General features: G+C 47.0%; 1 protein-coding gene across 5 annotated transcripts in view; it reads right to left on the bottom strand.

Annotated features, from left to right (window-relative positions):
• Window positions 1-24,379, bottom strand: part of IKKepsilon (I-kappaB kinase epsilon) — a 395,291-nt gene extending 370,912 nt beyond the window's left edge. For 2 of the 5 annotated variants that reach the window (XM_069315600.1, XM_045766596.2), the window contains exons 1-2: window positions 24,265-24,379; window positions 2,668-2,778 (exon numbers count right to left, since the gene is read on the bottom strand). In XM_069315600.1, coding sequence (XP_069171701.1) covers window positions 2,668-2,763 — 96 coding nt within the window. In that variant the 5' untranslated portion in view covers window positions 2,764-2,778; window positions 24,265-24,379. Of the gene's footprint in view, window positions 1-2,667; window positions 2,779-11,627; window positions 11,679-23,888; window positions 23,908-24,264 lie in introns of those variants that run through there. The other 3 variants (XM_069315599.1, XM_045766595.2, XM_069315601.1) reach the window with 3 other exon arrangements.
• Window positions 24,380-27,521: the final 3,142 nt, after the last annotated feature.

The following is a 27,521-nucleotide window of genomic DNA, read 5'->3' as shown; positions in this document are numbered from 1 at the left end:
CCACCCACCCTCACCGCCTGCCAAAATAGCCGCCCAAATAGCCATCCATTTGCCTGCCCAAATCCACCCAGCCTGCCCGAATAGCCACCCACCCACACTGCCCGTCCAAATAGCCATCCATCCGCCTGCTCAAATCCACCCACTTGACCCAAATAGCCAACCACCTACACCACCCGCCCAAAAAGCTGCCCATCTACGTGCCTAAATCACTGCACACTAAAAAATAGCCTCCCGAATAGCTGCTCACCCACATCACCTGACAAAATAGCCACCCATCCGCCTGCCAAAATAGCTGCCCATCCGCCTTCCCAAATTCACCCACTCGACCCGAATAGCCACCCATCCACACCTCCCGCCCAAATAGCCACCCATCCACCTGCCCAAATCCACCCACCCTGCCCCAATAGCCGCTCACCCACACCGCCCGCCCAAATAGCTGCCCATCTGCCTACCCAAATCAACGCATCCCGCCCAAATAGCCACCCACCTGAATACCCACTCACCTACACTACCCACCCAAATAGCTTACTATTCGCCTGCCCAAATCCACCCACACTGCCCGCCCATCCGCCTGCCCAAAATCAACCCACCCCCCACCCAAATAGCCATCCACCCACATCGCTCGCCCAAATAGGAACCCATCTGCCAAAGTCTGCTTGCCAGTCAGCCACCAATCCATCCATGATGTGATTGGTGTTCAGAGATAAACATTCCAGATTTTTGAGCTCATGAAGAATGGTTGAAAAGATTTAGGAATAGGCATAATATTAAGAACTATTAATATTAATATTAAGATTGCCGGAGAATCATCAAGCAGTTCAAACCAACACAGCAGCAGCGGGCACCAGCAAAGCTGATGCAAACATCTAGAACATCGTGTGTGGGGTGTACAGTTAGAACAAGTGTTAAATTTAAGTACATAGTGGTAAAGTGTTAAAATTAAAGTTGCAGTAATTTTATTGTACAATAGTTTTTATAAACTGTATTGTAGTACTCAACATACAGCTGAACTACATTATCAATACAGTGCTAACTGCATAATACAGTACTGTATGTACTTACTGTATTGTATTCACAACTCTTATGAGAATTCAAGATGTACATACTCCAACAATAAGATAAATAAAACTATAACACTATTTTTTTTAGTAGAATAGTTACTTATAGGTTCAGCATATAATGATAGTGTATTTTAATTGAGTACAAAAAAAAAGACACTGACACAAATGCCTCCTGAAGGTCACCTGTTGCAACAAATACAACCCTGCAACAAACCGGGTTGGTCCCACATAGTTCACCGAATTGAGGTTGTACTGTATACAATTTGAGTAAACGTCGCTGAAAGGTGCACATCGTATATATACAATTGAGGGTGCCGCGCATGATTTAAATGACCCGCACCTACACGGGGGTCTCATCAGCTTCCTCAGGGCTCTAGTAAACAGACACCATTTAAAAAAAAATCGTGGGTAACATTCTCGGGTGTGAGAGCCTCGGTACTGAATGACTAAGACTGGCACACGCAGCATAAGCCAACAGCATTGCTGTTCTGCTTGAGATCACAGCATCGCCTAAAATTGTGAAAATATATATGTAACTGCTATTATTTAGTGATGATAGTATTACAGAAGACCCCTGACTGTGATAAAAAATGACCAGGATTCTGATAATAGCAGGATTGTGGTGATAATTAGCTACTCCACTCTAGAGAGCAAAGGTAAGGTAAAGGTAAAACGGACTAGCAGAGGCAGACCCCGAGGAGCCTGTGGAAGGTGGCCCCAAGCCCCAAGGGCAGTACTTACAGGGCACCTAGGGAAGGCAGCCCTAGGCGCATGCAGCCCGAGTACTGAAGATAACTCCTGGCTCTCGCACCCACAAAACCAACACCACACGCAAAGCACAGTGCAGTAGCGACACCGGAGCCAGAGCACACGACCATCGCCTATAGCATCAGCCTCAAGAACTGAGGTGTGGGTAGCCGGCGTGGGGGGTCTGGGGCTCCCCCTTCCCCCTCCCAGGGAGGGGGGAGCTGCGCAGACAGCAGCGCGGCGGCGTGTGACGTCACACTAGTTTGCTTGTTTTCGCTTGGGGAGTTCTATCCACTAGTTCGGTTATTGGTAGCAATTTTAACCAGAATAGGGGTTTGTTTTGAGGCGCTTACCTTTCTGGGTGCCTGTTCCGGTCGATGGCAGACATAGAATGCTTCCAACCACACGGGGGCTTCTATAGGCCACTGCTCCCCTTGCCTCTCTGAGGGGGCACGGTTCTGGCCGTGGTCCCCGGTAGGCCTAAGAACTCCATACACATGACTGATGCCAAAGTTTGACATTAGCATATCAGCCTGGGATAGCTCCGGGGAGCCAACGGGGCTCCCCCCAGAAAAAATAGCCACATATACCATAGGTTCTCCACCCTTGCTCTAGATTATCAAATGCAGATGACAGAAATATTGAGTACAGGTTAAATGTTAAGGTAATATTAACATTAATAATATGCAATAGCATATTATTATTATTTAAATTATGCAACTCACATTTAAACATGTCAGCTTTAATTTCCCATAAATTCCTGTGCATAATTTGAGCTCTACAAATAAACTTTTGTTCAACATGCCTTTGTAAATTACATACTGTGGAAAATTTTGATTACTGTATATGGTATACTTACTCTGTTAACTCCCTGGAAGACAGCCCCGGTTGCTCCTTTCCCCAGCACTGATGTTGTACACCACACATAGTTTGCTGAACCTCGCAGAAATGACATCCCGGACACGCTCACCTGACATTTCAAAATATAAAGTCAAGTCATACTAACACCCAACACATTGTAGCATGCAATGAAGTTATATTATATATGAGTAACATGTTTTTACAGCTGAAGTACAATAACAAGAGTGTTTTCCTTTATTTGTTTTCCTTTTTTTGGAAAGAACAGTAATCATACATAAAATTACAACTCACCATTCATGAATGAGCAGATATACAGTATCTTATAAAAAGTATTTTCACTCATATTGCTTCAATGCCAAAAAACAACACTAACCAATCATACTCACCCGCTTATTATTATATAATACAAGTGTCAAGAAAAACGGCATCTTCACTAATATCATTCACAAGCTCTTTTTTTTTCCTTTTTTTTTTACAACAGTGAACAATGAGAGCCAAGCCTTGCACAGCTTATTCTATCTCCAATTCCTGTGTATATTATTACTTTAGAGATACAGCACAGTATTCATCATTAGCCTGCATATTTTGTCTACAAAACTTACTGCATACTAATAATACACTGTACAAAGAAAATTCACCATAAAATATATACGGTATACAATTTAAATAATGCCAGTCTCAGTGATTATTAAATTTGCTTCTTACAATTTCTAAAATTCAGAATAAAGCATTACTTAATTATTGCACATGATAAAAAAGAAATAGTTGTACACATGAAAAATATTGCACATAATCATTTGATAAGGATCACATGAATTATATTATGAATATTAACACATAATTCAGCACTTGAAATAAAATTTTAGTTGAATTTCAAAAGGTTATATATATTGCCATAAAATGTTTTTGATTGCTGCATCTTTAACACAGTGCTGTTTGGCCATTTTATCCATTAGGAATTATGAGTACTGTTCCTAAAGTCTACTAGCATTTAAATGGTGTACAAAAAATGCTTGAAACCTAAAAACTCTAGTGTTAAATGTAAAGAAATGTCTTTCACTGGTAGATGCTCAGTAGCTCCCCAAACTTAGCTCTAGAACTCTGAAGAGAGACCCACCCACACCTACTCAGAGACCCACCCACACCCCAGCATCATCCAACTCCAAGCCCAATTGCCAGGTTGGGAGAAGCCATTTTGGTGAGGGAGGTGGCGCCATCTGCATGATTTGTCACGCTGGGTAGGGGTGTGCTCTTTGGGCACTATACCAGCTTAGATGAACAGTTATGGTGAACAGAACATGTAGATACTTATATACGTCTGTATATAGTGAATAAAAGCAAAAACAGTATAGTGGGATGAGGATGTGGGCAAGTCAGGTGAGAGGTGAGGTGAGGAAGGGAGGGACAGCCAGTGGTGGGCTGCCACTCGGCATACCAACTTAGTGATTCGTTATGGTGAACACAAATGTAGACACTTATATATTACCTGTGTACATTGTGTAATAACCGACAAAGTATTTGTTTCTTGTTTTATGAACACAATAATTGAATCAATAATATGCACACCATAATTTTGAGTACAGCAAAAATTCACACATTTTATTATATAAATATATCATACTGCACCCTATTGAATATTATTACAGCATAAAAACGAGGAAAAATCAATCAGAGACATTGAAATAATTAGGTAATTATATCTTTGTTGCCACTCCTGCCTGACGGCTGGGGTTGAGCAGACCGCCTCGGAGCCATGCCGAGTCAGCGCCTTTTTGCCAGACTTCCTCGCCCGCTAGCAGCCAACACATGCCACTTACAATTTTATTATTATTTTTCTCGTGATCAGGGAACAGAAATTAACAGGTTAAGAAGAAAAAATAATTTTTTTTATTTTTTGTTATGTGCCTGTGGGTGACCAAGGCCAATTAGACCTTAGCAACACAAGGGTTAAAATTGAAAATGATTTTCTGGTCCATAGGCTGAAGTAGAGGAGTGGTGTTGGGAGGAAGGAACTTTACTGTAACATATCTAAATTCCTCAAACAATGCACCCTCCAAGCCTGGAGGCTGAGCAGGAGCATTGTCGAGAAGAAGCAGGGACTTGAGTGGCAAACTGTTCTCCTGCAGATAATTTTTAATGGAAGAGCACCTTACCTTGAGGTTACCTTGAGGTGCTTCCGGGGCTTAGTGTCCCCGCGGCCCGGTCGTCGACCAGGCCTCCTGGTTGCTGGACTGATCAACCAGGCTGTTAGACGCGGCTGCTCGCAGCCTGACGTATGAGTCACAGCCTGGTTGATCAGGTATCCTTTGGAGGTGCTTATCCAGTTCTCTCTTGAACACTGTGAGGGGTCGGCCAGTTATGCCCCTTATGTGTAGTGGAAGCGTGTTGAACAGTCTCGGACCTCTGATGTTGATAGAGTTCTCTCTCAGAGTACCTGTTGCACCTCTGCTTTTCAATGGGGGTATTCTGCACATCCTGCCATGTCTTCTGGTCTCATGTGATGTTATTTCTGTGTGCAGGTTTGGGACCAGCCCCTCAATTATTTTCCACGCGTAAATTATTATGTATCTCTCCCGCCTGCGCTCAAGGGAGTACAGATTTAGGCTCTTTAGTCGGTCCCAGTAATTTAGATGTTTTACTGAGTGGATTCTAGCAGTAAAGGATCTCTGCACGCTCTCCAGGTCAGCAATTTCTCCAGCTTTGAAAGGGGCTGTCATTGTGCAGCAGTACTCCACTCTAGAGAGCACAAGCGTTTTGAAAAGTATCATCATCGGTATAGCATCTCTAGTGTGAAAAGTTCTTGTTATCCAACCTGTCATTTTTCTTGCAGTTGTGACGGCTACTTTATTGTGTTCTTTAAAGGTAAGGTCTTCCAACATGAGTACACCCAGATCCTTTACATTGCCTTTTCGTTCTATGTTATGATTTGCCTGAGTTTTGTACGTGGTTTCTGTTTTTATATTTTCAATTTTTCCGTAGCGCATGAGCTGGAACTTATCCTCGTTAAACACCATATTATTTTCTGTAGCCCATAAAAAAACCTGATCTACATCTGATTGGAGGTTTGCCGTGTCCTCTATGTTGCCAACTCTCATGAAAATCCTAGTGTCATCTGCAAAGGATGATACAGTGCTATAGGTTGTGTTCTGGTCTATGTCCGATATGAGGATGAGAAAAAGTACTGGAGCAAGCACAGTACCCTGGGGAACTGAGCTCTTCACGGTTGATGGGCTGGATTTTATTTTGTTGACTATTACACACTGGGTTCTGTTAGTCAGGAAATTGTAGATCCATCTGCCTATTTTCCCGGTAATTCCTTTTGAACGCATTTTATGTGCAATAACACCATGGTCACATTTATCAAAAGCTTTTGCGAAATCTGTGTAAATTACATCAGCGTTTTGTTTGTCTTCCATAGCATCTAATGCCATATCATAGTGGTCCAGCAACTGCGACAGGTTTGAAGTGGCAAACCACTTCATTCACCCACTCGGTACAAAATTGCCTTCTCACCCCATGCACTATTAGCCCTCCACATAACACACATTTTGCTTTTATGCACATTATATTTTTTGAAAACCCTTGGATTTTTGGAATGATACACAAGCAAGGGTTTAATTTTAAAATTGCCACTCGCATTGTGAAGGGGGAGTGGCGATTTGTTCATGCACCTTCAGCGCAGGAGCAGGCCAAAGGTGAAACAAAGCACGAGACAGCTTGCACGAGAAACAAAGCACGAGAGAGCCTCGCAGTCAGAGAAGGGCGCCAGATAATCGGGAGACGCCTCGACCACGCTAACGCAAAGAAGTCCATCTCTGGGGGATCGTACTTCTGGCAGAGCCAACTAAACGAGTCAGCATCGACCGTCCATTCCATTGACAGGGGAATGAACCGGGACAGGCCATCCGCCAGGACATTGGACACCCCTGAACATGAATGGCCAGGAGAACTCAGCAGACAAATCGCCCAAAGCGGCCAGCCCCAAAGAGACAAGGACCGCATCGAACCCCTGCAGTTCAGGCAATGAACCACAGGCGAGCAGTCCGAATGAAGTTGGATTGTCAAACCTCGAGCGACCCGAATCCTTTGAAACGACATCCACACTGCTGCAAACTCCCGCACAGTGCTGTGGACCCGTTCTTCCGCCGGGCCCAACCGCCCCTGGCCGGCCTGGTGAGCACTGGTCACAAAGTCCCAGCCAAGAAACATGTCCATGAACACATCGAGCAAGGGCTCAGGTAGGCACCAAGGCACTGAACCCAGAAAAACCCGAAGAGGAAGCTGGCGATGCACCAGCCAATGTAAGGCATCCAGAGGCCAAACCCAGCGATTGCGAGAGAGGCAGAAGGGACGTCCCAAAAGGAACAAGAACAGCCAACGAAGCCAAACCCAGCCATGCCTGGCGGGTAGACCAACACAGATAAGTTCAGACTCCTGCACAAACCCTCGACCAACCCCCTCATGACACGGTAGCCCTCCAGAAACAGTTGAAGGCGGGACCGCAGCTGCAGAAGAGCCTACGGAGGGAGATACAAGGAAGTGGTCCTTGAGTCCCACACGAGACCCAGCCAGGTCCAAACCTGAGAGGGAACCAAATGGGACTTCCTCCAGTTCACCAAGAACCTGAACCCGGCAAGCTGGGAAAGAACCAAATCCTTGGCGAGCAGCCACAGGTACTGGCTGGGAGCCCACACTAGCCAGTCGTCGAGATAGGCCAGAACCCAAACCCCTAAGAGACGCAAGTGGGCTACCACGACCCGGGTAAGGCATGTGAAAATGTGAGGTGCTAGATTCAAGCCGAATGGAGAGGCGATGAAAGTGGTAAGCCTGATGCCCTACAACAACACCAAGGAAGTCCATGAACCCCGGATGAATTGGGATGAGGCAATACGCATCCCGGAGGTCCAGGGAGATCATCCAAGCGCCCGCTCCAAAAGAAGACGGACCTAGAACAGAGTAGTCATCTGAAAGGAGGGGCAAAAGACCCAGGGGTTCAGATGGGACAATTCCAGAATGAACTGCAGGTCCGCACAGTCCCCTTTTGGAATCAGAAACAGGCGGGAAACCCACTTGGGGGACGAGGATGTTTTGACCATGCCCAAGCGAACCCACTACAGGATGCCCCGACAGCACAGGGAAAGAGGCCTGCCCCATCAACCCCGAACCCCCCGAAGAAGAAAGAGCCACCCAACACCACCACAGGCCACAAGAAACATCCCGAAACTAGACGAAACTGCCTGCAGAAAATGCACTACCGCAGACTCTGCAAACAGCAACGGACAAAAAAGGGATGAAAACCTAAGAGCCAGGGCCCAAGCAGATTCCAAAGAGTGGACGAGCACCACCTGTCGGCACGCGAAATGATAAGCAAAGAACAGAGACATTGCTTCCTTCAGAATTGGCGCAAACAACTTCAACAAGGCAACCGACGCCTGAGCCGCTGAGGCAAGCACCCCGGACACTGGCCCGGAACCCAGTTACTCCACATCCTCCGCAAGCCAGTCCGAATACAGCTCCAGCAGGGAAAAGAAGACTGAAGCCAAATGCCCACGGGTGCACAAATCCTCAGCGACCAGGGGCGCCGAAAGGTAAGGGACCTGCACGTGAAGCTGCACCTGGTCAATATCATGAGGAAGCACAGGAGCGAACAAGCATGCATTGAGGCGCTCAAACTCGCCCCCCAGGTAAACCCGAATGACCGTAGTCAACTCCTAATACTGAAGCATGCGAGTCCAACAGAATGCATGCCACACCCCTAATGAAAAGAAAGGGCAGTCTGCAGGTCAGGAAGACTCCGGCACCTCGTAACGCACCCAGTAAGAAAAAGAAGAGCCAAGCTCAAAAGAAGGATCCATTATCGAGGAGTAATCCAGGTCTCGCAGGAGGTGAGCCGCAAGAGCCTCCCACACCTCCCTAGGTGGAATGCGGGAAGCCAAAAACCTCCAGAAGAAAGGAACCGAAAAACCCGAGAGAACCCGGAACCGAATCCAGGAAGGAGCCGACCTCGTTAGGGGCTGAACTCAGATGGAGGGAATCGAAAATCCCTCCCCTGTAATAACAAGCCCCGCTCAGAGGGTACCAACACCCAAGCGAGGTCAAATGAGGCCCAAGCCCCCAAGTCAGCCCATCCCCCACCCCGAGAACCTCCACACCAGGACCCGGGGCCAAGCCTTCCTCCAAATCCTCCGCCTCAAAAAGAAAAAGCAGAGCCCACCGGAAAAGCAGGAGAGAAGGGAGGCCCACTGGTCAGACACAGAAGCACTGGCTGGAGGAATTGCCTCCGTCGCCACACCGGATGTGGCATCCCCCGAAACTGCCCAAGTCTCACCGCCAACTAAACCCTACCCTGACTCCGAAACCCTCAGATGTTTCGGAGCCGGGAGCAGGGTGGGGGGGAGGAGGAAGCAGGATGAACTACAGTAGGGGAAGAACAAGGGGGTGCGAATGAAACCAAAAACAAGGTAACTAACACCCCCCAAGTTCAGGTCCCTATAACCCAAATGGGGCAGCCGTGGAGCATCCGGAAAAGCAACCAACTGAGTGCATTGCAGTAACCTAAACCTTGCATGCAACGTGGAAGCTGTGTGCACGCGAATATCAAGATCAGAGGACTGGGTGAATTCGAGTACAAGCAAGGAACACCACTTGCAGGACTCCGGGTCGAAGATATAACTGACCCAACAGGCAGCATAGTGGAGGCAGAACTGGTGAATGTCACCCTGAGACGGGGACAGCGCAACCATCAAATTCGCACGAAGCGAGGTGGGACTTGAAGGACTCCTCCATCGAACCAATGAGCCCCAATGGAGGTTTTCAGGGCCCTTAGGCTGACTGCTAAAGGAAGCCCAGGCAAGGTACTGCTAACCAGTATCCCAGCGATACCAAGCAATCAAACTAAAAGCTGAACCTCTGCGACGTGTACAATCACGGGGACCTAGAAGAGGACCACCAAAAATACAAGTGGACCTATAGCCACACAAGGCTATAGCCCCATCAGGCTATTGCCCCACCAAGGATATTGCCCCACCAGGCAAGCAAAACAAAAAGAAAAAAAAGACGCAAAAGCACAACGTCACCAGAGGAACATAACAAGTTGCTATGTGTTTATCAGACAGCTGCATAGTACCTTGTGCCCCAACCAGCGATGACTACCTCTTACCCAAGATCAAACACTAGCAGTAACAAAACCAACTGACCCCAAGGTTTTTTTTTTATTGCTCGGGCAATTGCCGAGCAGTAAAAGAACCCTGCGGAGGTAGTTTCCGAATGGCTTATGGACGATAACCCTAAACCGCAAGGGCAGTACTTACAGGGCACCTAGGGAAGGTGACCCTAGGCGCATGCAGCCCCAGTACTTCTGGAATTACTCCTGGCTCGCACACCACCACACCACAGCACAACACCACAAGGCATAGCACTGCTCAAGGATTAGAGCCAGAGTCGACCAACCGCCACTCAACACAACAACCTCTGAACTGGGGTTGGGTAGCCAATGTGGGAGGTCTGGGACCCCCCATTCCCCTTCCCAGGGAGAAGGGAAGCGCGCAGACAGCAGCGCGGTGGCTGTGGTGACGTTATGCTTGTTTGCTTGTTTTCTGGTTGGGGAGTTCTGCTTGCTCGTTCGGCTTTCGGTTTGCAATGTTTAATCAGCTGTAGTTTGTTTTGGGATTCATACCTTTCCGGGTGCCTGACCTGGTAGATGGCAGATATAGACTGCTTCCAACTACATGGGGGTGTCTTTAGGCCATTGCTCCTCGTGCCTCGCTGAGGGGGGGGGGGGGGGGGGCAGGGTCTGGCTTGTGGTCCCCGGTAGACAGAACGCCATTGCTTGACTGTTGGCATGGTCTAATATATACACATCAGCCCGGTATTATTGTAACCATGATATTGAAACCATGTAGTCTAAAGTCCTCAAAGATCAGGAAATCATTGGCAAAGCCTAACATTTAAATACTGTAGGCAGGAGCCCTGGTCGAGAACCGGGTCATGGAAATGCTAAGTCCCGGAATCATCGCAAGATAACCGTAAAGTAACGTAAGCTTAGAGAGCAGAACAATTAAAAACTAGCTACACGTTAACTGATAGCATGTCCCCCAAATCTGCACACACACACATTGCCTCATAAATGTGGTTTGCAATGATTGCAAGAATTTGCAAAAGTTATCTGCTAGAGGCAAGAGTGATGGGGTTAGGAACCATCATCATGGAATGAAAAAGTTGAGGAATACACACACAGGAAAAGTCCCATGAGGGCATAAAAAATAGAACAGACTAAAATAGTAGGTTCAGATAGGGCTGAGATTTTTTGTTTGTAGCTCCTCTCACAAGGAAAGTTCTTTTGAAAACAAGGTCCCAAAGAACACACGGACTGGTTTACAAATTACCACATTTCTTTCTCTAATGAAGAGGCATTAGTCTACCCTATCAGTAACGAAACATTATGTGAGCAATAAAGACAAATATTTTCATGCATGTATTACTATGTCTACTGAAGGTTTATACAATGTGAAGACAAACTGAAAATTTTAGAAGAGTACTATTAATTACTGCGTACTCTGCTCTGGGGTATCAGGTATAAAATATATACTAGTTTCTGCTTTTCTAAGAAGCCTACATGGTTAACCTCATAGCATGAATAAGAGAAAGTAATGAACAAGCAAAGTATTTATAAACTTAAGTAGCTCCAAACTCGAAAACTATTCAATACAACAATAACATGGCAGAAATTAAATAACTAACACACTCACTAGCATGGCTTAGAACTGCACTATAAAATATTATAGAAACTAACTGAAGAAAATTCAAAAGATATCCAGATGTCTAAAGCAGCTTGATATTGTATAACAGCAATAAGGTTAAAAGTACAATATTTATTAATATTGTATCTATAAATACTGAAAGCCCTAATCACCACCACCAGTTATTGCAAGCGCATGCACTACAACTTTTTGTTAGTACCTCTCGTTTACTTGCATCCGAGGATTTCTTAGAGGTCATTTTTGCACGATTCTGAAAAGGGGACATCTTTATGAACATGCAGTTAATGAAATTATAACTAGTACAGTAACAGATGTTATGTGTGTTAGTATTGCCTTAAAAGTAACTACGGACAATTTTAATTTACTCTTACAATCTAACAAAAACATAAAACAGAAATTTAACCATGCGTCACACAAAAATAAAACACATAATTATTTAACAAGTGTGCATATTCTATATAAGAGACACCATAACCTCAACTTCATTACAGGTCTACCTACTGTACCCATGTAAAGAATGTGCTATACAGTGAACCCTCAGTTGGAGGAAGATTGCAAAATATTAATTAGCACAACAATACTGTACTGTACATGGTTTATTTTATAACACACAATTATAAAAGACATGAGGTGGCAACTCAGGTAACATGGGATTTTGATCATGCTGCCACTCACATGAGATGCCCAAACCGAAGACCCCTCCCAAATGTGGAAAAAGGAAATCACGTCTTTCAGCGTGATTACTGTCTCCTCGTGTTGTTAGGGCTTGGCAGTGCCTCTGTTGTTGGCAACAGCATTTAGTATCAATAGTTCATTGCATCCATTTCGCTCATTGTCTTGGGCATTTTTCACACCCAGGCTCCTTCATCTTGATCTGTATTTAAGACTGAGTTTCCTCTCCTCTCCTTGTCTTTCTGTAGCTCTTTTAGTGTGGCTTTGCCTTTTCTATGTTCTTTTGTTCCTAGGGGTTATTTTCTTTGTTTCCAGCCTTGTCCTTTTCTGGTTGAATGAAACCTGAATTCAAATCATTTATATATATAAAACAACAGAGGTCCCAGGACAAAGCCTTGAGGCACTCCACTAACAACATTATCCCACTCTGACTTAACCCCATTTATACTAACTCTGTTCCCTTTGGAACAGCCGTGCCCTAATCAAACTTAATAGCACCCCCCAATACCATGAGCCTTTAATTTTAATCAGTCTTGCACGTGGCACTGTATCAAAAGCTTTGCTAAAGTCAAGGTATACAACATCATAATCCTTACCACTATCAACTGCCTCAACTACGCTGGAATAAAAAGATAGAAAATTTGTTAATTTAATCTCCTCTCTGAGGGACTTCCTTCCAGACATGGGTATTCACAACATCCCTGCCCTCCTGTCTCTCCCCCGCGAATACTTTAATGTATTCATGGGACTCTAATGCTTTCATTTCAGCTACTGAATTTTAATGATGCCTTTTACTTCATTACCTTAATGACGTGTTACAGGACGGGCCTGGAGCTGCCTTGTCCCCCTTTTTTCCTTAGACTACATGCTGTTGAACATGGCCGTTCCATTTTCCTTCCACGGGCATGCTACATGCGGGGCGCCATGCCACCCCCACTACCAGCAGGGAGTTTATTCCTGTTTATAACGCTTTATACGATTTACAGTGCAAGTACGTTGTCGATTCAAGATTTTTCCTTGCACCACCATACCTGGTTTTCACTTACGCTACCGCCCCCCCCCCTTCTCCACAGAAACGACGCGGAGGGGAACACCCACACCCTCTGGGACGAGGAGGAGGGCGTGGCCCGGCCTGCTCCCACCTGACTCCAACCGTTTCAGCCGACCGCTTCCCATTCATCCCACGTTTTTCCCCCCTTTCCTTAGGATCCTGCTTATGTACCCTGTCTAGCCTCGGGCTTACCAATAATAGGCAATAAAGAGGTACCTCGGTTTAAGAGTTTAATCCGTTCCTGGAGACAGCTCGTATTCCGAAAACTCGTATTCCGAAGCTAATTTCCCCATAAGAAATAATGGGAAATGAATTAATCTGTTCCTGACTACCCCAAAAAAACCAGCGTTGAATGTAATGAAATGTCATTTTCTGGGTGAGTCCCGGAGGCTCCCCGGAGCTATCCCAGGCTGATATGCTAATGTCAGACTTTGGCATCAGTCATGTGTATGGAGTTCTTGAGCCTACCGGGGACCACGGCCAGAACCTGGCCCCCTCAGAGAGGCAAGGGGAGCAATGGCCTGTAGAAGCCCCATGTGGTTGGAAGCATTCTATGTCTGCCATCGACCGGAACAGGCACCCAGAAAGGTAAGCGCCTCAAAAACCCCTATTCTGGTTAAAATTGCTACCAAAAGCCGAACTAGTGGATAGAACTCCCCAACAGAAAAACAAGCTAACTAGTGTGATATCACACGCCGCCGCGCCACTGTCTGCGCAGCTCCCCCCTCCCCGGGAGGGGGTAGGGGGAGGCCCCAGACTCTCCACACCAGCTACCCACACTTCAGTTCTTGATGGATGTCAAAAACGCGAAAAAAACGCAGACTGAAGGGAGGGAGGGATGCCGGGGAGCCTCCGGGACTCACCCAGAAAATGGCATTTCATTACATTCAACGCTGGTTTTCTGGGAGGGAGCCCGTCGGCTCCCCGGAGCTAACTACCCACAGACAGAAAAAGAGGGACTTACCCGGGAGGCGGTCGTCGCTCACTCCTCAACTCGAAGCCGAGACAACTGGCTGCAACCGCCGATCCAAAGCAACACAGGCCCGACGGGGCCCAGGGACATTCACAAGGTAACAAGCAGCCAGGACCCTGTTCGACGGCCAAAATCCCCACGCCCGAATATCAGACCAAGACATATTCCCAAAGACGGCAGCAAGAGCCGCGAACTTACGAACGTCATGCGCACGGGGATAGATCGCAGGCTGGCAGGACATAACCCTACGGACAACCTGGGAGACCCAAACCCGCGAACAGGGAAGAAGGGAAACCGGATCAACCCACAGCGCATCCCCGGACACAAAAGCCGTGGCGCGCAAATAACGGCGAAGCGCCACAACCGGACACAAAACATGATGCACCCCCGGCCTGACCAACCAAGCATCAACCACCCACGGACCCCTCCGGAACGCAGCAGTCTCATTCTTTGCCAGAAAAGAAGGAGATGGCTGCAAGCGAACAAAACAATCACCACGACCAAAAGAGCAGAAACCCCTGCGCCGGAGGAGTGCATGAAGCTCCCCGACCCGACCCCCAGACGCCAAAGCCAACAAGAAAAGAGCCTTAGAAAAACAATCCTGGACCGAAGGGGCCACAATGAAACGAGGAGACGAAGGTAAGCAAGCACTCGGTCCAAAGACCAGGACGGCTCAGGCGGCGCATGAGCAGGCCGGAGGTGAAACAATGCACGAGACAGCTTGCGAAACGACGCAGACGTAACATCGATACCGAAGGCAAGCTGAAGCGGCTCCGCCAGCGCCGCACGATACATGGCAACAGTGTTAGGCATAAGATGACGGTCCTGAAACAACCATGAGAAGAAGGACAAGACCACCCGAACAGACAAGGAACTAACACGACGAAGACGCAAAAAGAAACAGAAGGACCGCCAGGAAACTTCATACTGCCGCCGAGAAGAAGCCCGCAGGTGGGACACCAACAAGGAGGCCACCTGATCACCATACAGATGATGATAAACTCGAGTCAAAAAACCCAAACGCCAAGACTCGAGAAGATTGAACCAGCCACGTGACGTACCGGCCCAATCTGCTGAAAGAGGCGGAGCCGCGGGAAAACCCTCGGGTTCGGACACTGAGCAACCAGCGCCTGAAACCAAGGCTGGGCCGGCCACCAAAGGGCCAGAAGGACAACTCTCCCCTGGTAAGTCTCTAAGCGAGTCAGGACCTGGAGCAACAGCCGAACTGGGGGAAAGAGGTACAGGAACCCCACCTCGACCAGTCTAGCCGAAAGGCGTCGACCCCGACAGCCTCGCGATCGGCGAAGGGCGATGCATACACGGGAAGACGCCACGACCACGCCGACGCAAAGAGGTCCACCTCGGGGCGCCTGAACGTCTGGCAAAGCCAATGGAAGGACTCGTCGTCGACCATCCACTCCATGGAGAGGGGAACAAAGCGAGACAGGGCGTCAGCCAAGACGTTGGACACGGCCTGTACGTGAACCGCCAGGAGAGCCAAACCCCGAGAACTCAGCAGACGAGTCACCCGAAGTGACCAACCCCAAAGAGATAAGGACCGCATCGAACCCCCGCGGTTCAGGCAATGAACCACCGGAGAGCAGTCCGAATGGAGCCGAATCGTCTATCCGTGGGCCACCCGAACCCTCCCAAGAGCAAACCACACTGCCGCGAACTCCCGCACCATGCTGTGAGCTCGACGGATGGACGGATCCCAACACCCCTGGCCGGCCTGGTGAGCACTGGTCACAAAACCCCAGCCGAGAGACGACGCATCCGAGTACACATCGAGCGAGGGCTCGGGTAGGCGCCAAGGCACTGAACCCCGAAAAACCCAAAGAGGAAGCCGGTGATGCAGCAACCGACGCAAGGCCCCCGGGGGTCGAACTCTGCGATCACGAGAGAGGCGGAAGGGGGAACCCCGAAGGAACCAGAACAGCCGACGCAGCCAAACCTGACCCGGTGGATAGACCACCATCGCGAAGTTCAGGCTCCCGCACAGCCCCTCGAGCAACCGCCAGGTGATCCGAGGGCCCACCAGAAACAGACGAAGGCGGGACTGCAGCCGCAGGAGAGACTCCGGAGGTAGAGACAAGGAGGCGGTTCGAGAGTCCCAAACGAGACCCAGCCAAGTCCGAACCTGAGAGGGAACCAGATGGGACTTCCTCCAGTTCACCAAGAACCCGAACCCGGCGAGCTGGGAAAGAACCAAATCCCTGGCTAGCAAGCAAGCTAACCGGCTTGGAGCCCAAACCAGCCAGTCGTCAAGGTAGGCCAACACCCGAACACCTAGGAGACGCAAACGAGCCACCTCAACCCGTGTAAGGCGCGTGAACACGTGAGGTGCCAGGTTCAACCCGAACGAGAGACAACGAAAGCGGTAACTCAGATGCCCCACAACAAAACCGAGCCAGTCCCTGAACCATGGATGAATCGGGACATGCCAATAAGCGTCCCGGGGGTCCAGGGACACCATCCAAGCGCCGAGCTCCAAGAGGAGCCGAACCTGAGACAGCGTAGTCATCCGAAAGGAGGGGCAATGAACCCAGGGGTTCAGATGGGACAAGTCCAGAATGAACCGCAGGTCCACGCAGTCCTGTTTCGGAACCGGAAACAAACGGGAAACCCATCTGAGGGACGACGTCGTTTCAATGATGCCCAAGCGTACCAACTCCAAGAAGACTCGATAGAGCGCAGGGGAAGAAACCTGCCCTGCCAGCCCAAACCCCCCCAAGGGGGGGCCACCCAATGCCACCGCAGGCTGCCAGACACAACCCGAAAGGCTCACGAATTGTGGGACCAGGAGCGGGCGAACAGCGCAAGCCGCTCCCCCATCGCCCCGTCAATGGGGCAAACTGCGAAAGGGCCGGCGACCCTTACGAGACCCAGAACCCCGCACAGAGCGAACACCGCGCCGACCAGACAAGGGAGGGTCCGTAGTAGGTGCCGAACCCAAACTTGACACCAGAGGCCTACCACGACGAGAGGAACCCCGAGCCCGGGCACGACCCTTCCGGGAAGACCCACCCCAGGACCCCCGAAAAACCAAGAAGTCTGACATCAGACGACAAGCCGCCGACGCAGCCTGAATAAACTACGCCACGGCCGACTCCTCAAACAGAAGAGGACAAAAAGGTGAAGAACGCCTAAGAGCCAGAGCCCAAGCAGATTCCACGGAGGAACCCAGCACCGTCTGCCGAGAAACGAGACGGGAAGTATAAAACAGGGAAACCACATCCCGCAAAATCGGCGTGAACAGCTTCAACAAGGCAGCCGACGAACCCGCAGCCAAGGGCAAGGTGCCGGACCCCGGGACGGACCCAAGCGTCCTCACATCCTCCACAAGCCAATCCGAGAACAGCTCTAGGAGGGAAAAGAACCGCAAGGCCGAAGCCAAAAAGCCCCGGGCGCGCAAGTCCTCCGCAACGAGCGCCGCCGAAAGGGAGGGAACCTGCACATGGAGCTGAATAACGCCCACATCGCGGGGAAGGGCAGGGGCAAACAAACACTCATTCAGGTACTCAAGCTCGCCCCCCAGGAAAACCTGAAGCACTGTGGAAGCTTCCCGCCACTCCAGCGTGCGGGAACGACAGAAGGAATGCCAGGAATCCAGAACAAACAAGGGGCAGTCTGCTAGCCAGGAAGACTCCGGAACCTTGTAACGGAGCCAGAAAGGGAATGAAGTCCCAAACCTGAACTCGGATGGATCCATTTCCGAGGCATAATCCGGGTCACGCAGGAGGTAGGCTGCAAAGGCCGCCCGCACCACACCAGGTTGGATGCGATAAGCCGAAAACCTCCGGAAAGACGGAACCGACGTACCCGGGAGAACACTGAACCAAACCCGGGGAGGGGCCGACACCAAATCCAACTCGTACGCAGAGGGGGGAAAAGAAAACCCCACTCCTTGTAACAATAAGCCCCGCTCAGCGGGAAGAAAAACCCAGGTGGGGTCCAGCGGGGCCCAAGGCCCCCTAGTCAGCCCCTCCCCAGCCTCGTGGTCCTTCACCACAGGACCCGAGGCCGAGTCCTCACCCCAAGCCCTGACCCCACAAGACAAGGACAGAGCAGCCGGAAAAGCTGGAGGAAGAGGGCCCCACTGGTCAGACCCAGAAGCTTCGGCTGGGAGACATGACTCGAATGCCTCTGCCTCTCCCCCCCCCCCCCCCCCCCCGAAAGGGGCACCCCCCGAAGCTGCCGAGTCTTGAGATCAAGTAACCCTGCTCTGACCCTGAAACCCTCAGACGCTTCGGGGCTGGAAGCAGGGGGGGACCAGAACGAACAGAAGGGGAAGGACGAGGAAGTGCGGACTGAACCAGGATCGAAGCGACCCCCACCCCCAAGTCCGGGTTTCGAAAAGCAAAGCGGGGCAGCCCCGGGGCATCCGGGTGAGCAACCAACCGAGCGCGTTGCAACAGACGAAACCTAGACTGCAATGCTCGCGCCGCCTGTACCCGAAGAGAATTATCAGAGGATTGGGTAAATTGAGTCACAAGCAAGCAGCAACACTCACAGGTCTCGGGGTCGAAAGTATGACCGACCCAACAGGCAGCGTGGCAGAGGCCAAAAACAATGAGGGTCACCCTGAGACAAGGGGACCGAGCAACCCTCAAACGCGCATACAGCGAGCGGGGACTCCGGGGTCACATCCATCGGACCCACGCGCTCCCTAGGGGATTCCCAGGGTCCTGAGCGTTTACTTTAAATTAAGAGGACTCGCGCTCAGGTAGTCCCAGGCAGGGCACTGCTAACCGGCACCCAAAACTACCAAGCGAACTTCTATAGCTGTACCCCAGGGACGTGTACACTCACGGGGACCTAGCAGGGGGCGCCACCGAGGAGAACCATGGAAGGGCAAAAACTAAAGAAAGAATAGGACAGAACCCCTCCACCAGGCAAAAACAAAAACAAAAACAAAACCCCGCAAGAGGACAGCGAACCCCAAGGAACAGAGCCGGCCACTATGTCGGGAATACAAGCTGTGCAGCACCCTGCGCCCCTACCAGTGCAAACTGCCTCTTACCTGCCAGTAACAAGGGAGAACAGAACACCCAAGAGCCCAACAGGCGACCGAAAAGGTAAAACGGACCAGCAGAGGCAGACCCCGAAGAGCCTGTGGAAGGTGGCCCCAAGCCCCAAGGGCAGTACTTACAGGGCACCTAGGGAAGGCAGCCCTAGGCGCATGCAGCCCGAGTACTGAAGATAACTCCTGGCTCTCGCACCCACAAAAACAAACACCACACGCAAAGCACAGTGCTGTACCAACACTGGAGCCAGAGCACCCGACCTTCGCCTATAGCATCAGCCTCAAGAACCGAGGTGTGGGTAGCCGGCGTGGAGGGTCTGGGGCTCCCCCTTCCCCCTCCCTGGGAGGGGGAAGCTGCGCAGACAGCGGCGCAGTGGCGTGTGATGCCACACTAGTTTGCTTGTTTTTCTGTTGGGGAGTTCTATCCACTAGTTCAGCTTTTGGTAGCAATTTTAACCAGAATAGGGGTTTGTTTTGAGGTGCTTACCTTTCTGGGTGTCTGTTCCGGTCGATGGCAGACATAGAATGCTTCCAACCACATGGGGGCTTCTATAGGCCATTGCTCCCCTTGCCTCTCTGAGGGGGCCTGGTTCTGGCCGTGGTCCCCAGTAGGCCTAAGAACTCCACACACATGACTGATGCCAAAGTCTGACATTAGCGTATCAGCCTGGGATAGCTCCGGGGAGCAGACGGGGCTCCCCCCAGAAACCCCACTTCAAACTAAATTTTATACCTAATTCATCTAAATAAACCTACAAAACTATGTTAAAGTTATTACTTACCCTTGCTGAGGACTGCTGTTGGCGTATGGAAGATGGCGAGGAGGAGGGAGAAGAGGTGTTACTGTTTGGTCGGGGAGTCCCCTTCTATTAAAACATCAGGCAGTGAGGACTTCACTGGTATGCACACTCTTGCACATTTTGCTTGCATACCACTAAAACTTGCTTGTCTTACTAAGAATCTGTCTAAAGACACTTTTTTCCCTACATTTTAACACTTGTCTGTAGTACGACATCACATTGTCATTTAAAAGGTCAATGCAACGGCCTGCTACAGCTTTATCTGGGTGAGTTTTTTCAACAAAACTTTGCAATTCTTCCCATACTTCACACATTTCCTTAACACTTTAGCGTTATCACGCCGCTCGAGATCGTTACCACTTTTTGTGTTGTCGCACAGCGGACTCGCTCACGAGTCATGAGAAAAAATATTTCTATAAACTCTATTTGTTATGCGATCGACTTTGGAATAGTTTGAAAATGTCCGCCATGAAATTTCCGTTTTCTCTAATAGCCCCATAGCCTATTTGGGAGAACGGCATAGCATTGCACCATCGAGGTAAGACCATTGTATTGTTGACGCGACAAGTGTAATCAATGTAGTTTTTTATTTGGTGCCGGTCTAACGCATCCTTGTGTGATATTTTATACTTATGTTCTTCTAGAATATTCTATTGCAAACACATTGGTACAAAAATGAAATACGTACATTGAAAATTAAGTCAGGACAGTGAAAAAGAGTATACACTTTTCAGTGTTGCCACTCTATCGCCCGAAACGCCGCACTATTTTCTTAGGTTAAACCTTACCACTGGCTTTCTTGGGACCCATGGCGAGATATATAATAACAACTTTTATGGTCAAATGACCAAAAATCCAACAAAACACTGAAAATCCGGGTGAAGAATTGACTAGGGATAGTCACTGGGCCCGAGGCACTGGTAAACTGAGGGGCGAGAGGCGACGATCGCCGTATCACCAAGCGCTAGATCGGCCTGTACACGTATCAACAAACTCGCCTTCGGAGGCACATTTTCCGAGCAAATACTGCTCGTATTCCGAAAAACTCGTATTCAGGGATACTCTTATTCCGAGGTACCACTATAGGCATTTACCCACAGCTTAGCGTTGGTTGCAGTCTGCCTTACCCGTGGTGTCCTCAACTGGGGAGTGTTATCCGACTGTCATCACTCAAATTACCCCTAGAGTGTTCTTTTCCCAAAAAAACTGTTCATTCACTTCGGCTTGACCGCCTAGGCGTTGCAGTTTACGTCCCCGGTGTTGTCTGTTTAAGGTAGCCCACCCACTTCTTACATTCAGATCCTGCCACTAAGGGTGAGCACAATAGCACCCCCTTAGTTCTCTCCTAGAAGCCGACATCCACTGGTCCCGTGGACTTGCCTCTACTCTATCCATTTATTATTCAGGCTTTAACCATAATTGTCAGTTACACACAGCAGGGGCGCATCCGATCCCACGATTGTCATTGCCCCTAAATCAACACAACACACAACTTCACTCCATGCTTTTTGTTCCAGACTAAACCACCAGCAATGGCTTTCAGATGTAGGTCGGGCCCCCAACTGTGATACAGTATTGCACATTTTATTGATTAACTGCACCATCAGTGCTTTAGTTATTATACTTTATTTAATTTATCATCATTATTATTTAACATACATTACTTGGCATTTATTGCATTTCTCCTCTTGCAAGTAGCCCTGTTCGATTGGTTTGGAGGGGGGGGGGGCGTTTAGTTTCACACATGTCCGAGTTTAGTCCTTGCATGCTCCTCACCTGCAGGCACGCAGTGCAAGTACCCAGCATTCTGGGTACACACTCTCTAACACGGCTACGCTGCGTTCTGAATCCTATCTTAAACTTTGGGCCCGATTGCTGGGGCGAATTTTCTAGCCGTCAACTAATGAATCTATTCCCGGAATCACTTCTCGCAATTAACGGCATTCATGCGGCAACTCCTCCCAGTACTTTAATGCAGTTATCTATGCCTTTACTATCGCTTTGATTTAGCTACAGCTTCCACGACGCGTGCTATTTTACCTGCTATTTGTTATTCTATATGTACAGAGCTCCTTTTCCCCTTTGTTGCTGGTTCCTGTATCTCTGTTCTTGTCAAAGAGGTTGTCCTTTCACCATTACTTATTGTTTAACTGCAATGCACTTACTGGGCATTAATTACTTGCTGTGGACTATTTTCTTCCCTAAGCAAGTCTTCTGGAGGCCCTTGCTTCTCCACACTGTCCTACTTATGCCACATGCCCATCCCTGCCAACCCTTACTGCCTTAGTATTTCCAGAATGACTACAGGCCACCGGGAACACCTGATGGACGGCGAACATTGGATGGCGCCCGAGGAACACTCTAGACGGACTGCACGGGTGGGCGCCCGCAGGACCTACTCACCCGCCCTGGGGCCAGCCTTGCTGGGCTAGCCTCTGCGAGGGAGGGATACAGCGACGACGACACCCACGAGGATGACCTGGCGTGGCGGTGCACAGCACGCGCAGCACTCATGCAGTAGTATGCCCACTTCACGAACACCACGTCGCCCGCCTTGCCTACACATGCACCAGGTGGTGCTCCATTAGTCACATCCCGGATGCTGCTTACCTAGCAGCATCAGCCACGTATGCCCGACTCTGTACCTTTTTTCAGTTCAGGAAATCCCGACTGTTTTTTTAACGGCAGAGGTAATGGGTGTACGGGCATGGATGTGGACGCAGACAAGGCAAACGCCAGGATGCCCGCGACGCAGAACTCGCAGCGACGCTCTTCCTGGTGGCATGGCCCCCCTATGTCAGGCAAGAAGTCATCGCCCCTCCACGCTGACGGCACTCGCCCTTTGGGGGCGGGGGGTCCGGCCTGCTGGCCTTGCGGAGTGGGGGTGCAGCGCCAGCCCCTAAGTGTTCCGCTGTCCGCAGCTACTTACTCTGACTTGTAGGAGTAATGTTAATTTTGCCCTCTATGTATATTTTGCATGTACTGGTTAATTTAGTACTAATTCATTATGAATTTACATTAATGTCTTTTCGGGTCGCTTGGACAGGGGCATTATTAAATGTTACGTGTTTAGGCCAATATATGCTACTCTAAATGCCCCGATTCTGCACGACAAATATGTTATGCATTTGCCTTACTTTTACTCATAGATAATAAGTATTCGGTGTTCTGCAGATCTTGATTTAATTAGTTCCCAGCTATAAGCATACTGTATTAATGATATTACGGGGGTTCACTTACGTTGAGGTAGTGTACTCAAAGTTATACATGCCTATGTTATACAGTTGTTAAATATACAAGTTATAGCCGCTTCATTAACATGTTCTGCAGTAAGTATTGCCAGAACAGCCGTGGACATCTTCAAGAGAAAACTAGACTGTTTCCTCCAAGGAGTGCCGGACCAACCGGGCTGTGGTGGGGTATGTGGGCCTGCGGGCCGCTCCACGCAACAGCCTGGTGGACCAAGCTCTCAGAAGCCAAGCCTGGCCTCAGGCTGGGCTTGGGGAGTAGAAGAACTCCCAGAACCCCATCAACAAGGCATCAACCGGGTATGTATGTATATACTTACATACTGTCACACTAAGAATGTTCCAACAGCAAGAACAGCAATACTCTAGTACAGTCATAGAACCCATAACTGCCATGTACTCACATTAAGCATAATCTTAAGCTTACAACACTCATGTCTAATCGGACTAGTGATATGACATTTGATACATGCTACTACACAGCACTGACTGTGCAGTCATATAACACAAAAACCTTCATGCAAACCACACACACCAATAAAAAAGGTTACAATAGGGCTTGTTAATTAGGTCACACTGCTATTTCTTCAAATGATACATCTAGCACCCATTGATACTCTCACTACATGGCAAACCCAATACCAAACAAAACACAAGCAGCTAGAATACCTTACTAAACAAAAAACTTACCTTATGAAAAATTTGAGAACATATATTCCACCGACAAACAAAGATATATCAGCTTCTTTTACAGCTGTTCCGGAGTAGTGCTGCTGCCTGTATTATATGCCCTACACAGTGTCTTCCTTACCCATGTGGCCCGTCTTCAAATTTACGATATTATATCTAAATGTGAATAAATCCAGATATATTGCACAAAATTAAAGTTAAAACTGAAGACTTTTTAAGTTCATCTTGAAATCTGTCAAGGTCATCACACAAAACCTTGAAAACACAGATTACCCTCCACTTGACATCTTTTCTACATGCAGAGACTGGAGTTAAAGATACACAGGATAAATAACACTCACCAAAAGAATATGGTTAAACAATATACTGTACTAACATGAAAGCTTTAGAAGCGGAGAGGTGGGGAGAAGAGTGGAGGTAACGAGAGGCAGTCACCCGAGTCAGCTGGACTCATAACACAGGAAGTAAACAAACCACTCCAGCTAACTCACAACTTTTACTCAGGAACATAACTCTCTTATTTCACTAAGATAATTTTCTACTTATTACTTAAAATTTAAAACAAATGAATTATATAACATATATATTCATTAGTATCTTTCATTTCATTAGAGAAATATACATTTTAATACGATTCAAGACAAAACCTATTTTATTGTCCAAAGTAAAAACAAATTATTTTTTTTTAACAAGCTTAGGAAGAATTAATTAGTGATCACCATGCAATACTTAGCACATACACAATCAAAGATGTTAAATCATGTAGCGAGTAGATTATCCCAATAATATATTGGGTTATATATATATATATATATATATATATATATATATATATATATATATATATATATATATATATATATATATATATATATATATATATATATATATATAAATAAATAAATAAATAAATATGTTTATTCAGGTAAGGTACATACATACAAGTGATGTTACATTAATGGATTGATATATAGATAGAGCTAGTACATACAATGCCTAAAGCCACTATTACGCAATGCGTTTCGGGCAAGAAAAACATTAATATCTAGAACTTAATACTAATTGAGCATAAAGAATAAAAAGTGTTGAAAACAAATACAAATAAAGATAAAAAAAAGGGGGAACATGACTGAAAAAGCAGCACAAATACAATAGGTTGACAAACAGTGTTGATTAAAAAAAAATATAATAATAATAAAATAAAATAACAGACATGGGTTGACAATAAAGGAGTGAGGTGGGTTACAGGGAATTTATTAGGTATTGTTTAGTTTTTATCTTAAACTGGTTGAGAGAGGTACAGTCTTTAACATGGTTGGGAAGGTCATTCCACATTCTGGGTCCCTTGATTTGTAGAGCATTTCTAGTTTGATTAAGTCGTACTCTAGGAATATCAAAACTGTATTTATTCCTGGTGTGGTGCTCATGGGTTCTGTTACAACCTTCAATGAAGCTTTTGAGGTCAGGATTGGCATTACAGTTCAGCGTTTTATATATGTATAATACACAAGAGAGAATGTGCAGTGACTTAATATCTAACATATTCAGAGATTTGAGTAAGGGTACCGAGTGATGTCTGGGGCCAGAGTTGGTTATTGTCCTAATAGCAGCTTTGAGTTGGGTAATGAGAGGACGTAAATGATTTTGGGTAGTAGAACCCCAAGCACAAATACCATAGTTGAGGTATGGATAGATGAGGGAGTAATAGAGAGTAACCAGAGCAGGGCGGGGTACATAATATCTGATCTTAGAAAGAATGCCAACAGTTTTTGAAACTTTTTTTGATATATTTAGAATGTGACCCTGGAAATTCAGCTTGTGGTCGATGAGAACGCCAAGGAATTTGCCATCTAATTTGTTACAAATTTGGGTATTGTTTATTTTGAGATTTATCTGATTAGAGGATTTATTGCCAAACAGAATATAAAACGTTTTGTCAATGTTAAGGGTGAGTTTGTTGGCAGTTAGCCAAAGATGGACTTTCTCTAGCTCAGTATTTACTGTGGCATTTAGAGCAAGGGGGTCAGGACTGGAGTAAATGAAGGTTGTGTCGTCAGCAAATATAATTGGTTTGAGGTGTTGGGAGGCATTTGGAAGGTCATTAATGTAGATGAGAAAGAGGAGAGGGCCAAGTATGCTGCCCTGAGGAACACCAATGTTGATGGGTAGGGTGGGAGAAATTGTATTATTCACAGAAACATACTGGAGCCTGTCAGTAAGATAAGATTTGAGGTATTGCAGGGAGTGTCCTCTGACTCCATAATGATGTAATTTAAGAAGAAGGTTTTGATGGTTGACAGTGTCAAAAGCCTTACGCAGGTCCACAAATAACCCAACAGGAAACTCCTTTTTATCAAGAGCTGCGTGAATTACGTTAATCATACTAATAAGTGCATCGTTAGTGCTTTTTTTGGGTCTGAAGCCATATTGACAAGAGCTAAGTATATTGTGTTTGGCTAGAAAAGAGTAAAGCTGCTTGTAGATTAGCTTTTCGAATATTTTTGACAAGTTAGGCAGGATTGATATAGGTCTGTAGTTGTTAACATCAGTGAGATCACCACATTTGTAGACAGGGGTTACTCTTACTCTATATATATATATATATATATATATATATATATATATATATATATATATATATATATATATATATATATATATATATATATATATATATATATATATATATATATATACACTCTATATATATACATATACATATATACACTCTATATATATACACTCTATATATATACACTCTATATATATACATATATATATATATATACATATATATATATACATATATATATATATATACACTCTATATACAATATACACAATATATATATATATATATATATATATATATATATATATATATATATATATATATATATATATATATATATGCAGAATAACCACATATGAAAAATATATGATATTTGAAGTTGAATTTGCTGAAATCTCCTCCACCGGGAATCTGGACTGGTTTTGAAGGTCTACTCCCCATGGTTGTCATAACTTCAATTAAGTTGTGATCTGAGTAACAGGTATTTGTAATCATTATGTTCCTGATCATTATTAGTGAAAATGAGGTCCAGCATGTTCTCCTTCCTAGTTGGTTCTACTATTTGCTGGTTTAAGGCAAACCTGTCGCACATCCGTAGCAGGTCATTTGCATGTGCCTGTTCATTTAGGCTACTTCCTGGTATTCTTTCTGATATTACTGTATTAGCCAGGTGCTTCCATTTCAGGTGCCGTAGGTTGAAGTCCCCAAGCAGGATGATGTTCGGAGCTGGATTTGTGAGGTTTTCCAAGCAGTGTTCTATTTTCATTAGTTGGTCTTTAAACTGCTGAGGGTTTGCCTCCGGTGACTTATATACAAGGACAATAACTACATTTAAAATCTCTATTTTGATTATCAGCACTTCCACCATATCATTTGAGGTGTTTAGCAGCTCAGTACAGATGAGTGTGTCTTTGATGTAGAGGCTGACCCCACCCTGAAGCCGGTGTTTCCTATCACATCTGAAAAGATTGTACTCTGAGATCCATATTTCACCATCATGGTAGTCCTTGATGGTAGTTGGTGTTCAGGCTGCGAGCAGCCGCGTCCAACAGCCTGGTTGA

This window comes from Procambarus clarkii, chromosome 81, assembly GCF_040958095.1.
Source record: "Procambarus clarkii isolate CNS0578487 chromosome 81, FALCON_Pclarkii_2.0, whole genome shotgun sequence".
Classification (NCBI taxonomy): Eukaryota; Metazoa; Arthropoda; class Malacostraca; order Decapoda; family Cambaridae; genus Procambarus; species Procambarus clarkii.
This window is presented reverse-complemented; position numbering and strand designations above follow the sequence as displayed.